Genomic DNA, 16,359 nt, shown 5'->3' on the forward strand with positions numbered 1-16,359 from the left:
ATATATTAGATGTGAGTTACTAAGATATTCTGAATTTGTTTCCTTACCTGCAAATAATATATATATATATATATATATGGTATGTATGTATATATATATATATGGTATATATATGGTATGTATATATATGGTATAGATAATACACATAGAGCTGTGATAGTGAAGGTTATACCATCATATCTTCATATAATTCTATTTTTAAAATATGCCCCAAAAAGAAATCATTGTAATAATTATTTAAGCCTGAATAAAACAAAAGGGTAAGTCTTAACTTGAAAATGGATTTAATTCCATAAGTTTAAGTCCATGCACACGAGTGTAGGATTTATTATAGACATAGTGTCACAATTTAACTTTAACTGTGACTGGCATACTTCATCTCTGAAACCAAAGCATTAGAAAGCAATGCTGGTTTGAGGCTCTTAATTAAAACCGAAACCAAGCAGTGGAAACAAAAGGTTTTTTGTCTATGAAAAATGCTGATTGTTGAGGAAAAGCCAATTAGGAGGGGATAAGAGTGTAAAAAATTTCTTCGTGGAGCCCCTAAAAGGGACCTCCTGGTACTTTCAAGGACTTGGGAGGCTGACAGTGTTAGCTCTACATTAGGGCATGAGCACTAACTGCATTGGCATCTATTAGACAAATTTAGGGTATATATTCATGTGTTATGAGGTGACTGAGCAGAGTTGGAAGAAATAGAGATGGGAAGAGGCTAGGAGTCAGTAAGTAAATGAGCTGTGAGTGAGAACAGGGCAGGAAGGATGCAGGGTGCACTGCTATCCACAGCAGAAGAGAGGGCAGGCAGCCAGTGATGCCTTGCCTGTGTTAGTGGATACCCAAGGGCCTGCCTACTAGGGGAGATGTGTGCCTTAGAAATGAACATGAGGCAGGGTCACGAAATACTGCCCTTGGGTCTCTCAGCTCAGGTGTCTCCACCTCTTCTGTAAAAAGGGAGTCTCAGTCCTGCCTTGCAGGTATTCATGATTGTGGAACAGCAGTGCTTGGGTGAATAGGGAGAGGAGGCTAAGCCTGAACATTGGGAGCTTTCCTTCTTTGTAGTGTTGTTAAAGTTTTACAGCTTGCCAGAAAAGAGACAAAGGGTGAGATTTAGATGTGAGAATCTCTTGCCTTATGACTTATCAGAAAACAAAAGAACTTGGAACTTGCCAGTTTAACCCAATCAGAAGGTTACTGTGGTGGTGGGGGGTCTTCATTTGTTCTCCCTAAGCAAAATAGACAATGTAGAAAAAGAGTCGATGGAATTCATTTTCTTTATGAGAGCCTGAGAGGAAACAGGCAGTCCAGCTGTAATCAGTTCCCCCACATCTAAGGTAGAGTCCTTGGTGAGGGGGACTCAGCAGGCCAAGGAAAACAATGGTGGAGACATGAGTCACAACAATTAGAAACCATGCCAGAGCCTTCTTATCCTTGGTTTATCACCAAACGGCTGATGTGGAGAACATGTTCATGGTTGTCAGGGTTCTCTAGAGTAACAGAACTTATAGAATGAATCTCTCCATGTATGTGTATGTATATACATATATATGGGATTTATTAGAATGCCTTGCAGGCTGTGGTCCAGCTAATCCAGTGATGGCTGTCTATGAATGGAAGGTCCAAGAATCCAGAAGCTGTTCAGTCTCTGAGGCTGGATGTTTCACATGGTCTTCAGTATACACCAGAATCCTGAAGAAGTAGGCTCTAGTGCCAGTGAAGGAATGGATTTACAAGCAAGAGTGAGAGCAAGCAGGCAAAAAGAGAGCTTCCTTCTCCCATGTCATTTATATAGGCTGCCAGCAGAAGGTGTGGCCCAAATTAAAGATGGATCTTCCCACCTCAAAGATCCAGATTGAAATTGGGTCTTCCCACTTCAAATGATTTAATTAAGAAAAATCCCTCACGGGTGTGCCCAGCTATTTGGGTTTTTGTTAATTCCAGGTATAGTCAAGTTGACAATGAAGAAAGAACAGCTGTCACAGTGGGAAGGAATATAGGCCGAAACTTTGGCCACCTGGAAGTTTCTTGTCTAATTTGGCATGCTGTGACATTCCAGCAGTTCCTTCCCTAGCATCAACCTTAAGCCGAAAACAAACAAGCAAGTGTGTGCAATAATTTTACTGTTCAGAAACACTGTAATTGCCAGTAAGGCAGCATAAGCTGGTCTACAACTCTTCCAGTGGAAAAAAAGGGAGTCCCAGGTTCACAGCTGGAGGAAAGGTGAGAGAAAATGATCTGGTAATCTGGTAGCTCTCTGAAAGCCCCGCATACTTTACAAATTCCTTTGCATAAGATATTAGTACTAGTCAGAAACATTTGATTGTCTTTTGAATTTGGTTTCCTGAAAAAGCAATTCACTTGAGGTTTAACAGATCTCCTCTGTTGTTAGCACAGGCCTGCCACCCAGTTATTGCTTGGCCTTGACATTTGATTGAACTTCTCCGAATTTAATTTCCTTCTCTATTAAATAAGATTAACAAAGGGATTCCACCGACACACAGGCATTGACATCTTTTGAAGAAGTCATCCATTCTGTTGGCAACTTCCCTTTCTCTGTCTCCGCTCTGCCTTCATTGACAGTGTGTCTCTGCACTGTGTACGTGTGTGTATAGAGGCACATACAATGGTGCTTGTCAAAAGCTATCATTAAGACATCCCCTCCAGTTAAAACCAGCAAGTCTCCCAGCTTCGCAGCATGCCCATGATTAGTCACATGTGATAATTACAACCCAAATGATAATACTTAACAGCAGCGGTGTATTAACCTTGTTAGGCAGTCACAATAGCAGAGTGGAGGAAAGAAAAACAGCAAAGCAAACCTGAGCTGCCTCTTGTTTGCTGTGAAGAAGTGAAAGCTAAGGGTACAGTATACAAATAGAGTGCACGGGGCGGGGGTGGGGAGTGGGGTGTGGGGGGGGGGAGGGTTCAATGAAAATGGGCATGCATGGGACAGAGGCCTTCTTTTAGAACCGTTTTAGTTAAACAGTGTTTTAGTAGCCACTGTGTGCTTATAATAATGGTCAGTTCTCATGAAGATTGAGATATGGTGCCAACTTACCAAGTGCATGTGTAATTTTTCTTTTTTCAGTTGTCACAACAAAGTCAGAAGTTATTAAGAGTGGTCTGGAGGTGTACTAAGTTGGTAGAATGTTTGCCTAGCATGCATAGAGCCCTGAGTTCAGTCCTTAGGGCAGCATCCATCAGGAATGGTGGTGTGTGAACTTGATAGAGGATGACAGATCATCATCGGTCACATGGCAAGTTCAAGCCAGCCAGAGACACATGAGCTTAGTCTAAAGAAAAACAATCTTAAAAGCAACAGGGGAAAAAGACAGCATTATATGTCAATTCTATCTGAATAAAGACATTTAAAACCATTGTTAATGAGAGAGGAATGAGGGTATAAACTAACTGAGGAGATGTACTTCTCAACCACAGAACTAACGCTAAAGTCTCATGAGATAAACACTCAATGTGTCAGCTTGTTCTTCGAGTGAAGGAAAAAAAAATAGACTTTGTCTTGAAAGTTGAAAGGGATTAATCACTGAAAAAATACTAAATAATATATTGCAGGGAGGAGGAAAGAGGAATTAGAAGGAAGTAATAGATGCAGGAAGGAGTCATGAAGAAAGGAATTGACAAACACATACATGAGTGTAAGCCTGCACGTGTTGTGTTAGACCAAACAGGAGCGGTAGTAAACACGATCAGTGTTGGGAATTAAACAGCAGAGTGGAAGTCAAATCCTAGGCAGATGTAACATGAAGGATGGGGAAGAGAGTTGGCAATCAAAGAATTCTAAGATCTTCATTTGCTTAAGAGATGATCACATATGGTCAAATGCTTCTTGACAAAGATGCTAAGATTGTTTAGCAGTATATATGTATATATATATATGTGTGTGTGTGATTATATGTAATGGGACTGGGAAAGCTAGATGCATTCAAAAGAATGAAGTTGAATCTATACCTAACATCATAAACAAAAGTCAACTTGGAAAGGATCAAAGTCATCAACATAAGGCCTAAAATGGGAAATTCTTTGAAGGAAACAGCAAAATCATCACAATGTTGGACTTGGCAATGATTTCCTGTACTTGACACTAAAGGCACAGGCAGTGAAATAAACACAGACAAATGGGAACCAAAAGGCAACAGCAGGGCCTGGCAGGATGGCTCAGTGGGTAAATGCTTGCTGTGCAAGTATGGGGACCTGAATATGGATCCTCAGAACCCACGTAAAGGGAAATGTGGAAGCGTGAGCATGTGATCCCAGTGTTCCTATGGTGAGGTAGAGGTGGAGACAAGGGAATCACCAGAAGCTCATGGGCTAGCTGGCCTAGCTATACACCTGTTTCAGACAAGGTGGAAGATGGGGACTAACACTGAACACTGTCCTCTGACCTCCATATATGTTCTGTGGTACACATTCACACGTGTGAACATACATGCACATATACCCATATTCACCCACATATGCACACAAAGATTAAAGAAAAGATAACAGTAGAATAATGAAGTAACCAAAAAATATGAGAAATAATCATTGATTTGAAAAAGAGATTTGTGCAGAGAATATATAGATGACTCCTAAAACTCAATAGCAAGAAGTATGATTTTGAAATGGGTGAAGGACTTAAGCACTCATCTTTCCAGAGAAGATATACCGATGGCCATGAGGAGTGTGAAACTATGTTCAACATCACCAGTCACCAGGAAAATGAAATGTAGACTCGAGTGTGATATTAATACCTGCTGGATAGCTGTAATCAGGACTTCTCAAGTTACAAGAGTTAGATTGCAGGAAAATTGAGTCCTTCTGCGTTGTGCGTAGATCAGCTGGTGTGGAAAACAGTAAGATAACTCTAAAAATATATTGAATTACTGTCTGATTGAGTCATTCCTCTTGTGAACATATACCAAAAAAAAAAGTTGATAGCAGGATCTTGAGGTATTTGTACCACCGTGTTCACATTGACATTACTCACAGTAGTTAAATACAGAAGCCAAGAAGCATCCCCTGGCAGATGGAAAGCCAAGTGGAACATACCAGTACATTAACCTAGGACATGTTCAGCTGTATATAAGGTAGGGAATCCTAATATGTGCTACACTCTACTTAAACCTTGAGGATACTACACTAGTTAAATAAACCACACAGAACTTACTGCATGAATTTTGTTTACATGAGATAAAATTTAGAATAGTAAGAATTGTGGACACGGGCAGTAGGGTTGTACTGCCAGGGTTGGAGGGGAGAGGGACGTGAGTTAGTGTTGAATGTGCTTAGAATTTCAGGCTTGGAGAGGTGGAAGAGTTCTGGAGATGGGTGGTGGTGATGGTGTCATGACACTTTCTATTCAGTCCCACAGAGCAGTGGTCGAGACGGTAGATTTCATTTTAATAGTGCATTTACTAATGGGCTTTGTAAGGACGCTTTGATGTAAATCTGTTATGCACTTTGATATACTGAGCCCCACAGCCTTCTCCCACTCCCCCTTCTCACTAGGCCTTTCTGCTTCTACTTTCATGGCACATCTACATAGAGGTTTTACTATGGCTATAGAAAAACCTAAGATTTATAAAATTTTAAAAAAAAGTCATATTTGTCTTTCTGAGTCTGGTGTGTTTTACTTAATAGGATGTTTCCAGTTAACGTCCACTTTAACTGCTAACAGCATAATTTCATTCTTTATGGCTGTATAAAAACCCGTTATGTATATATACCACTTTTTTCTTAGCTCGGCTCTTAGGCACAGTGTTGCAGTGAGCATGCTGCTCAAATGTTTCTGTGGTTTACGGAATCCAACCCCTTCAGCTCTGTGGCTGGATCATATGGATGGGCTGTTTTTAGTATTCTAATGGACCTCCATACCTATTCCCGTAATGGCTCTGCCAGTTTGTACCCCCAGCAACAGTATTCAGGAATTTTCCTTTCCCCAGTCTCTCCAGCTTCTATTATTTGTTTTCTTGACGACAACCATCCTGAATGAGATGACATGGAGTCTCAGTGTAGTTTTAATTTGCATTTTCCTGGTGGCTAAACATGTTGAACATTTTGAATGTGCTTATTAGCCGTTTGTACTTCATCTTTTGCGAACTGCCTGCTCATTTCATTAGCCCGTTTCTAGACTGGGTTGTTTGGTTTCCCACTGTTCCATTGAGTTCTTTGTGTATTTTAGCCACTTCTCTGTCAGCTGTGTAGCTAGCACACATTTCCTTCTATTCTGAGGGCCGCCTCTTCATTTGATTTTTTACCTTTGCTTTACAGAAGCTCTATGATTTTTCCTGGGCTAGTAAAGTCCTTTTCTGCAAGTTTTTGCCTGTACTTCTGCCTCTCCATGTCCCCTCCCCCCAAGTACTTCCACTTGCAACTCTTACATGAAGGTCTTTGATCCATCTATTTTGAACTGATTTTTGTGCAAAGTGAGAGAGAGGGACATAGCTTCATTCTTCTGCATATGGAGAGCTCTAGTTTCTCCAGTGTCATTGGTTGGAAAAGCCTGAATCTTCTGTGATACATACTCTACCATCTTTGTGACAAATCAGATGACTGTAGCTGCATGGGTTTATATCAAGGTCGTCTGTTCCACTCCATTGATCTACATGACATGCTGTTGTTCTTATTGCAATTCTTAAAGCTGATATAACAATATCAGCTATGGAGAGAATTATTCTTTTTTTTTTCCTCATAACTGCTTGGTTAAACTTTCTAGATACTGGGAAATTATGTTACAAAGATGACAGAGAGTATTATAAAACCAGACTAATAGGCCACACAAGAGTGATTGTTTAAACTGATGTCATGTTCAAAGAAAAATATTCAAAAAGAAGATATTAGGAGGCCAAGGTATGTGGAATCAAGGACTATATGGGGACTTTCTCAGCCTTCTGCCAAATTTTGTTTATAAACCTAAAAATACTCTCTAGTAATGAGCTATAGAAATAATCCCTAAAAGTATAGTCTTTTTATTCTTTGTGTCTTTTACATCATGCAACTAGATCCCATTCATTTTCCTGTTCCTTTGTATCTACCCTCTGCCCTTGCAACCCCCTCCCAATAAAATTTAGAGAAAAAAAGGAGAAAAAAAGGGAAAAATCAATCTCATCGTGAAAGTTGTAGTGTGACCCAGTGAGTCACACAGTAAACCCTTTTGTCCGTACATCTTTACTGCAAGTGTTCACTGCAGAGTCATTGGTCTGCGTCGAGGCCTCTAGTTTCTGCTACACTATTGATGCTGAGCCCTCACTGGGACTCCTCTTGGATATCCTGTTGTTGCCCTGTGTCGTGGAGATCCTGCAGCTTTGGGTCTACAGCTCTGGTCCCTTCACATGCTCTAGCAGATCACAGATGGGTGGGTGTTAGGGTGGGCCAACTCATAACCCTGGTTCTGGGCCTGGGTAGCTGCAGGCTTGGTCAGCCTTCTAGCTTTCCCTTGTCCTCACCACCAGGGTGAATTCTCCAATGTGAAGCAGTTGGTCCTGCAGACCCAAAGCTGCAGGATCTCCATGACACAGGGCAACAACAGGATATTCAAGAGGAGTCCCACTGAGGGCCTAGCATCAATAGTGTAGCAGAAACCAGAGGCCTCGACCCAATGAACACTTGCAAGTAAAGATATATGGATAAAAGGGTTAACTGTGTGACTCACTGTGTCACACTACAGCTTCCAAGATGAGATTGATTTTTCCTTCTCTTTTCTTTTTTTTTTTCTCTTAAATTTTATTTTGGGGGAGGTCACAAGGGTAGATGATGAATATGAAGGGATGGGAAAAGAATGGGATCGAAATGCAAAATGTGAAAGACACAAAGAATAAATAAAAAGAAAGTTAAAAATGCTTTCTAAAAGCTTGTTAAAAATTAGAAATTTAAGAAAATGGAAAGCAGAAATACTGATTAATTTTAGGTAATAAATCATGGTGCATGGTAAAATCTTAATCTTCTAAAGCAACATGGAGAACAATAATAAAGAAAATTCAATTCAACTGATATAAAATAGATAAAACATTTTATAAGTCTAGGAAATAGAAAACAAATAAAACATCAACAATCACAAAAAATACAAAAGGATAAAATTGCCACATAAAATTTGCTAACTGCTAACAAAATTTGACTTAGCTTTGCAATGCAAGAATGATGCACTATTAGGAAATCTGCTGGTATAATTGATATGTTAACTAATTCATGAGAAAACATGACTGACTTCCTCAGATGCAAATAGATTTTTGACAGAGTTTTCAAAAAATAAATATGATAATATCAATAGATTTTTAACACAGGCTTTTGATGAAATGCACAATTTCTTAATGAATAAAATAGCTCAGCAGATGTGTAGTATAAGATGTGTTAATATCGATTAGGCTATGATGCTGTAATTGATAGATCCTACCATCTCAGCACCCTAACGCAGCAAAACATTTCCCCCCAACAGTTCAAAGTAAGTCACACGACTTCCCTTCATGCTCTGACTAAGGGCCATAGGCTTTTTTTATTCAATGAGGAGATATGAATAAATATATATATATATATATATATATATATATATATATATATTACACACACACACACACACACACACACACACACACACACACATACACACACACACACACACACATTCACATTCCCTGAAGGGAGAAAAGGCAGTCCGAGAGATTGGGCTTGAATGGAATTGGTTGACTGTAGAGATGACTGAAGACGACAGTGCTGTTCATATGCCATTGTTCAGAACTCAGTCACATGGTCCAGCCAGTTTATATTGTCTGGAAGGCCACAGCTTTAGTTAGATATTCACTATGAATTAGTATTCACCTGCAACCTTTAGTAGGCCTTTGTTTTACAACAAACAAAACAAAACAAAAAACAAACAAAAAACCAAAACTTTAAAAACCTATCTCTTACTCTTTGGAGATGTAAAACAATCAGGTTTCTAAATACTGAAAGGTCTAAATTTTTATGCTATTTCCTCAAATATGGCTTAGTTCTACTTGGGTCAGTTCCTTCCCAAGGCTATCTTTTCCCTCTAATCACCTAAATTAAGCCAATCATACCAAAATACATGCTTGTAAATCCCGGAGTTTGCAGAATCCCTTTCCCTAGAGCTACGTGTTCATCAGGTATGTGTTTCCCCTTCTAAGTTGCAGCTTTATCCTCTTGGGGGTATGGGTTGCTACTCTTTTTTTTTTTCTTCTGCCCTTTGATCCTACCTTCTTAATGAATTGGCCCTGACTTCTAAGTCAATTCTCACGCTTGCTTTTTATGAAGGCACCATTCCTGTTGAGATTACCCGTTACTGTATGAGTCAGATCTTTGTCTAGAAAATAGAGAATTACCTAGTACATTGTGTCAGAGGATGTTTGACTATTAAGATCAGTCAGTGGAAGGTGGGAGGATAACCACCAGGAAAACTTTTTTTTTTAGGAATCTGAAACACAGATGCCACAGGACTGTTCTTCTGTGTGCACACAGTGGAATGTTTCTCAGGAGTTCCAAACACATTGGGCAATCTCTTCCTGTGTCAGCCATTAATGCTTCCATTTTCCGTTTTCTTCCTTTACTGACTCTTGTGGGTAGCATTCATTGGTGGAGTCTAATTGGGATTTGACTGGCAAGAATTTAGGGGATTTTAGTTTTCAGGATTCATGTCTCTTTGGTACAAGAGAATCTTAGAAAGATGTACATCTACTAATACATGGCCCAGAGGGAACTTTATTAACTTGACAATAACATTCTAGGCAGCTTAATAGCATAAGATATAGGAATAAAATAGGTAAAACTTGAAAAGAAGAAGTGAAACGAAGATTATATATATATAGAAAATTCAATTGCCTGCATTACAACACAAGAATATCTACCAATTTGTACAAATTTAAAGTAGTACTTGTACCAAATTACTTCTATTCAAATACATCAGCAAAAGTTAAAAAATAAAGTTTAAGAATATTAGCATTATAATGGCAATACATCATCTAAGATTCCAAAGAATAACTTTAATTGAGGGCAAGTGAGAAAATTATAGAAGGAATAATAAAACATTTTGGGAGAAAATAACAGAAGGTAATTGTTAAGTTGATAGATATACCATGTTCATTGATGAAGATATTCCATACATTATACAAACAGTTTTTCCTATATTAGTCTATATCTCTAGTACAATTCCAGTTCAAATTCCAATGGTTTTAAAGTTTTTTTAAATGATATTTTATTTGTGTGTGTGTGTGTGTGTGTGTGTGTGTGTGTGTGTGAGAGAGAGAGAGAGAGAGAGAGAGAGAGAGAGAGAGAGAGAGAACGAGAAAGAAAATCACAGTTTAAAGACATAAGGATTAGCCTATATAAAGCTTAAAGATACATCTTAAACATGACACAGGGATTATCCAAAACAGCAAGACATATTTTGAGCCAATTATAATAAATATCATCAACCCTGAACCCTGGAGACCTGCTGGACATCATGATTTTTTTTTTTTTTTTGCTGAATAATTTACTGAATACCGCTTCTCATATAAAAAATAGATAGCTCCTTATCTCACACTAAAATATTAATTTTAGCCAGATTAACGATCAAAGGAGAAAAATTAGAATTTATAGAAGAAAATACAAGAGACTATGGAGTTGGAGTAGGGTGTTCTAGTTGTAAAAATAAATAAATAATAAAGCATTCCCTGAAAATAAGACATTTATAAACTTCACCATAAATTGTAAAATACTACAGAAGTTGCTGCAAACACAACAGGAAGGGAAGCCCCTGACGGGGAGAAAATACTGCCAGTAAATACAAGTGGCAAAGATTTTGCCACCTAGAATTTCAGGGAACACAGACATCCACTGACATCTCTGGGAGAGACTGTTAACTATCAATACAATGCAAATGGAATGGGGAAGCCTTTGTATTTCTTGGTTGTTACAAACATCCTTTCATTAAGAAAATGGATGAGCAAGTTGGGATTCATTGATACATTGGGACAGTACATATGGAAATAAACTCATCTGTCTCGTACATATAGAGATAATACTTAAAAATTTAATGTTGAGTGAAAATATATATTTAGCTGGGTGCTGGCTACATTATATGATAATTCTCTTTGTGTCCTCAAAGTGTAAAAAAAAATAATGTGTTCTATTATAACACATATTTGAAGTGTCATGTGTGGAACTTCAAGCTTAAGACACCACTTTACAAAGCTGGTGTCCTCTACTGAAATTGTTTATAATGATAGACTTTTTCAGGTTTTCACTGAAAGATGTTTTTTCATTGACAATGTATTTCTGTTGTATAGTAAAATGTTAATATATTTTCAGTATTAAACTGCTATATGACTATCAAAAAATGAAAATGTTTCAGGAAGATATACACTAGAGTGTTAAATATGTTAATTTACAAAAATGTTATTAAGTATGTTTTGGATTTCTTTTGTTTGCATGTGGTGAAGGTCTAAAAACATACATTGGAAGTGATGAACTACAACTTTAGACGTTGAACATTCCAAAGAGGGCTGCTCAAGAATCATCAATATGGCTACTTTTGAGAGAGTTTTGCTATGTAGCTTAGAACCTACCATGTAAGCCCAGGCTGGCTTCAAACTCATAATAACCCTTCTGCCTGGGCCTCTCCAGTGCTGGAATTACAGATGTGAGCATTATACCCAACTTCTTATTTCTTAAAAGACAAACAAAACTCAGAAAATATCAGTAGCAAGTGTGAAAAATGTTAGCCATCCCAAATGGGAACATGTGATATTAGTTTCTATATTCTTATATGTATTTAAAATGCTTTGTAAATACTAATATACTAAAAAGGAACAGAGAATTAAATGGCCAACTACCTTTTACTTGCCCTGTTTCCCAGATACTTGAGTCATACAGACCTCTGCTCTGGAGGCTCACTCTGTAGTAGTTGGTAGAACATCCCTTGAAGTTTTACTCTGCATATTTGGTACAGCATCCCTGAAGGTACAGTACCCCTGAAGGAGGCTTACTCTGTAGTAGTTGGTAGACCATCCCTTGAAGGTTCACTCTACAGTACTTGCTATAGCATCCCTGGAGGCTTACTCTGCAGGAGTTGGTAGAACATCCCTTGAAGGCACACTTTGCTGTAGTTAGTATAGCATTCCTGGAGGCTCACTCTGCAGTAGTTGGTAGACCATCCCTTGAAGGTTCACTCTGCAGTATATGGTACACCATCCATCCCTGGAGGCTCACTCTTCAGTTGATGGTAGATCATCCCTGGAGGCTCAGTCTGCAGTAGTTGGTAGAGTATTGGGTTGTGAATGGGCAGGTGTTTTTGAGTGGGCTCTTTTCTGTGACTGTTTATTTCTTTGCTGTAAATTCCTCCTGTGCTACAAATGACATACTTTTGTGCCTTGATAAATTGGGGTTGTTAGCTACTATGAATAAAATATAAATATATTATCAGAGTCACTTCATTGATCATTTTCAGACTTTTAACCACAATTCTGTTTCTAACTTATTTGTGTGCTTCTCGTTAAACATTCAAAATATTAGGGTACAAGGGGCGTTTTCCTTTATGCCATGAGACAAATGACCTGATACAAGTCACTGTTCTTTCAAGGGACTCTGACCCATTTAGCCTGTGATGATGGGTCTGAGCTACTGAAGATCGCTATAAAGATACTATAAAGATTTCTGAATCTTCTAAGGTGAAGTTTAGTTCAATGTTGTTTTATAGCTTCTGTGATCAATTTCCAAAGAAATAAAATAGGGCTCATTTAAGTTGGGCATTTGGTTACCTGTTGGATTGGTGCTCACTGGAGTCAGTTGTGGAGCTCCAGAAGACTCTAGCTATGTCTCTGCCAGTTTCACCCAGGCAGGACTTCCTGAAGGGCACGTTGATTTAAACTTCCCTCTTTGAACTGTACAGTATCCTTTCCTTTAGTTAGGTGCCTTTATGTTGTATTGCTTATCAAATGTTCATCTTCCATGTCATGCACCTATGCCCCAGAGTCAGTGGTGAGATTAGTGGGAAATAGGCCTTTCTTGTAATTAGAGATCTATCTTGGGACAAGCGGAAGCTCAGGATGTTCTCTGCAAAATGAGCAAGTCTTTGTTTGAAAGATGAACGCCATCCCTACTGCTCCAACCGGCAGAATTGCCTGAGCAGATCAGCACGCCTGGAGTGAGCTTTCCCTGCAGTGTCCTGTTGCTGTTCGGCTACGGAAGTGCAGCCTCGTTCCCACTGTCGGTTTGTTGACAGCTTTTCTGTGGAACAGTTTGAGGAGTGGAGAGCCCTGTTTCTGAGACAGAGAAGTGTTTTCACACCTGAAGTGTAATCTCACACCTTGTGTTTCTCAGCAGATAAGTGCATAAAATAACACATCAAACCGGAATAGAAAAAAGATCAACATACAAAGAAAACTGTAGGTTGTAATTTGCTTCCTACCTTACAATGCCCGGAGAGGAAATTACAGAGATCTGGGTTTACGCTTTAAAAAAGTTAGACTGGTGGTTAGCTGGGAAAGCGAGCTGCAAACACTAAGCTTTCTGCCTCCACTGAACAGAAAGTACAGAGTGGTGGAACTTAGGCAACACCCTAACATTTTGATTTTTTTTTTTTTGAATAGTAGCATGTATCTAAGTTAGAAGCAAAAGTTGTAGTTAAGAAAAAAAAAAAAAAGGCCAAAAATGATCAATGAAGTGATTTTGATAACATGCATTTTTGAGGGTAATTTTCTTTTTAATGATTCATTCAGGAATTTTAGCCAAAGTAGATGATGTTAGTAAAATTTGGATGCTTTCCTTTCCTTTCTGTAACTAAAAGGAGGACATCAGTCACGACTTCATAGTATTCTAGTGTAGGGGTCTTAAAGTGGGAAGTTTTGCTTGATTTCATTGTTTGAAAACATGAGATTGAAAGAGAAAAAGGTTGAGCTCTCTGTCTAGTCATGAATGAATATTCATTATAAAATTATTTGTTAGAAGTCTAGCTCCAGGTAGGAACTAAGTCAGGCTGAATAAGGTAAACCCTCTCTTTACCTTTGAGGGACTGGCAGTTTGTAGGCAATGGGCAATGACCCCGAGTGCTGTGGCAGAGTCACAGGGATTCTGGAGACAGCGTTGTGCAAATTAAACATTGTTGGTAAAAGGTAGGGAAGGTGGATGGCCACTGGGATATCAGGGAATTGGGAGAGTGTGCAGGAGAGTGGGAGGTGAAGCTTGTGGGCAGGAAGGAGTTCCATCATGAGATGGTTCAGAGAATGTTGTAGACTATGCGGAGAACAAGAACAGAAGATACTCTTCAGCCCAGACAGAAAACAATACATTGACTCGGAAAGAAAAATCCCACACATGGAGAAAAAGAGTGCATATTCATCTTGGCACATAAATCAAGCTCTCTCTGGATGGCCACAGCCCCCATTGTACATATGCCTGCGCACCTCCATATCTACTCCGTACAGAGGTTCTAATGAGCCTCAGAATGTGCCAGACTGGCTTGTATTAAACAATAGACATATAAGGCAATATTCCTTTTCCTTTATCTATGCAAGATGTGGTGGTCCCGACCTGAAGATACCGTTGCAAGGAGAAATTTGAAGTCCATGTGAAGATTAGAGCTAAGCCAGTGCAGTGCAAAGCACTGATGTTTTCTCATGCTTCTCTCGCTTGTTTTTTTGCTGCAGATACATATGGGAAACTCTTCCTCCTCAACTGTGTGGGCCAAGAGATGTCCCGATGCAAGACATCCATTCGGCGTGGCCAACCCAATCCTGTCTATAAAGAGACCTTTGTCTTCCAGGTGGCCCTCTTCCAGCTCTCTGATGTCACCTTGATGGTTTCCATTTACAGTAGACGCACTATGAAGCGTAAGGAGATGATTGGCTGGATCGCGCTGGGTCAGAACAGCAGTGGGGAAGAGGAGCAGGAGCATTGGGAGGAGATGAGGGAAAGCAAAGGCCAGCAGATATGCAGGTGGCATACATTGCTAGAATCCTAGGTTTACCAAGGGGCATCTGTGTGCTCCATCAGCCTTGATGATCAGACACCAAGTCAGAGCATTGTGTGGATGTCTGGGGGGGGGGGGTTCAAATTGAGAATTTTACTAATCTTAGGGCATTCTGTGGTTTAGAACATTATCAAAGGTTTGGTTTTTGTTTAAATGTTGTCACGGCCAAGTGCACAGTTTGGGAAATGGTACTCTAGTTGAGACCGCTGGTGATGTCATAATTTGTGCTAATGGATGATCGTGTTTTGGTTCACACTGTGGGATGCAACTTCTCCTGCTTTCTCTTTTTGCTTGGAGAATAGACTGAGATTTTAAAGGAGCTGTAATGTTGCTGTTTTCCATCACCGGGGTGTATGAATCACTCTTCTCAGTGTTCAAAATTCCAAAAGAGAGAAATGAATCAGATGCCTAGGGTTACAGGAAGATGTAACCAATCCACAATCCTCTGCATAACTACTCTTTTTATGAAAAAAAAAAGGTCTGTTTATTTAAAAGATAATTGTTATAAATTTGTGGTGTAAAATAAATTTGTATTCATGAAATGCCTCTTTTTTCTCAATTAGATATCATGATTTCTAAAAGAATTGGGTTACACAAATCATCTTAAAGTTGTAAGAGTTAAAAAGTGACTGTTATCTAACCCATCTCCTTTTGAATATGTAAAATTTCAAAAATCAAGTTTTTTGTGCCTTTAAAAAAAAAAAACAAGTCAGTACCTACACAAGAGGAAAACCAAGGAGATAATAAAGTCTTGGCTTTCTTTTGTTTCCAAATCTGGCATTCATTTGGATTATACCTTTTCTATAGCCAAATTACATTTACTTACATTTATGTTTTTTGTATGTACTCCTGCATGTCAGCCATGTTCATCTTTATGCTATGTACCTTGCCAGTAGAGCATAGTAAAATGTACACAGTGGATCTTAATAAATACTGATTTGATTGACTTGTGAGAATGAACATGTGAACTCCTGTGAGTGAAGACATAATGTCATTTTGTATGGAATGACACTGAATTCTTTGAGCATTTAAAATCCCCAGCAGTGCTATTTCTCACATGGAACAATATGTATTAGTGACTCCTTGTCTTCTGAGCACGTACTGTTTAAATGCTGACCATGCATGGTTCTGGGCATAGGGTTTTACTTATGAGCAGCTTTTACATATGTTTGCAGTGCATTTTTATTTTCTTGATTCCTAGATCTGAGCTCTTAATTTCAATAACTTTCACCTGGAAGTGAGAGGCGGATGGCATGCACACTTAACCCTGTGCCCAATGTTACAGGTTCTCTGAGCAATTGCCCAGTCATTTATTTTTAGCCTTTTATGTTTTCTTGTTGACTTCTATCCTGTCTGTGGGAAGAGTGATGGCTAGAGATGGCTGTATACAGTCAAAGCCCCGTAGC

General features: G+C 39.0%; 1 protein-coding gene across 1 annotated transcript in view; it reads left to right on the forward strand.

Moving 5' to 3' along the window:
• Syt16 (synaptotagmin 16) overlaps positions 1-15,661 on the forward strand; it is a 103,960-nt gene extending 88,299 nt beyond the window's left edge. The window contains exon 6 of the mRNA XM_059279187.1: positions 14,631-15,661. Within this exon, the coding sequence (XP_059135170.1) occupies positions 14,631-14,944 (314 nt within the window). The 3' untranslated portion in view covers positions 14,945-15,661. The remainder of the gene's footprint in view (positions 1-14,630) is intronic.
• The last annotated feature ends 698 nt before the right edge of the window (positions 15,662-16,359 follow it).

Source organism: Peromyscus eremicus, chromosome 14 (genome assembly GCF_949786415.1).
Source record: "Peromyscus eremicus chromosome 14, PerEre_H2_v1, whole genome shotgun sequence".
Lineage (NCBI taxonomy): Eukaryota > Metazoa > Chordata > Mammalia > Rodentia > Cricetidae > Peromyscus > Peromyscus eremicus.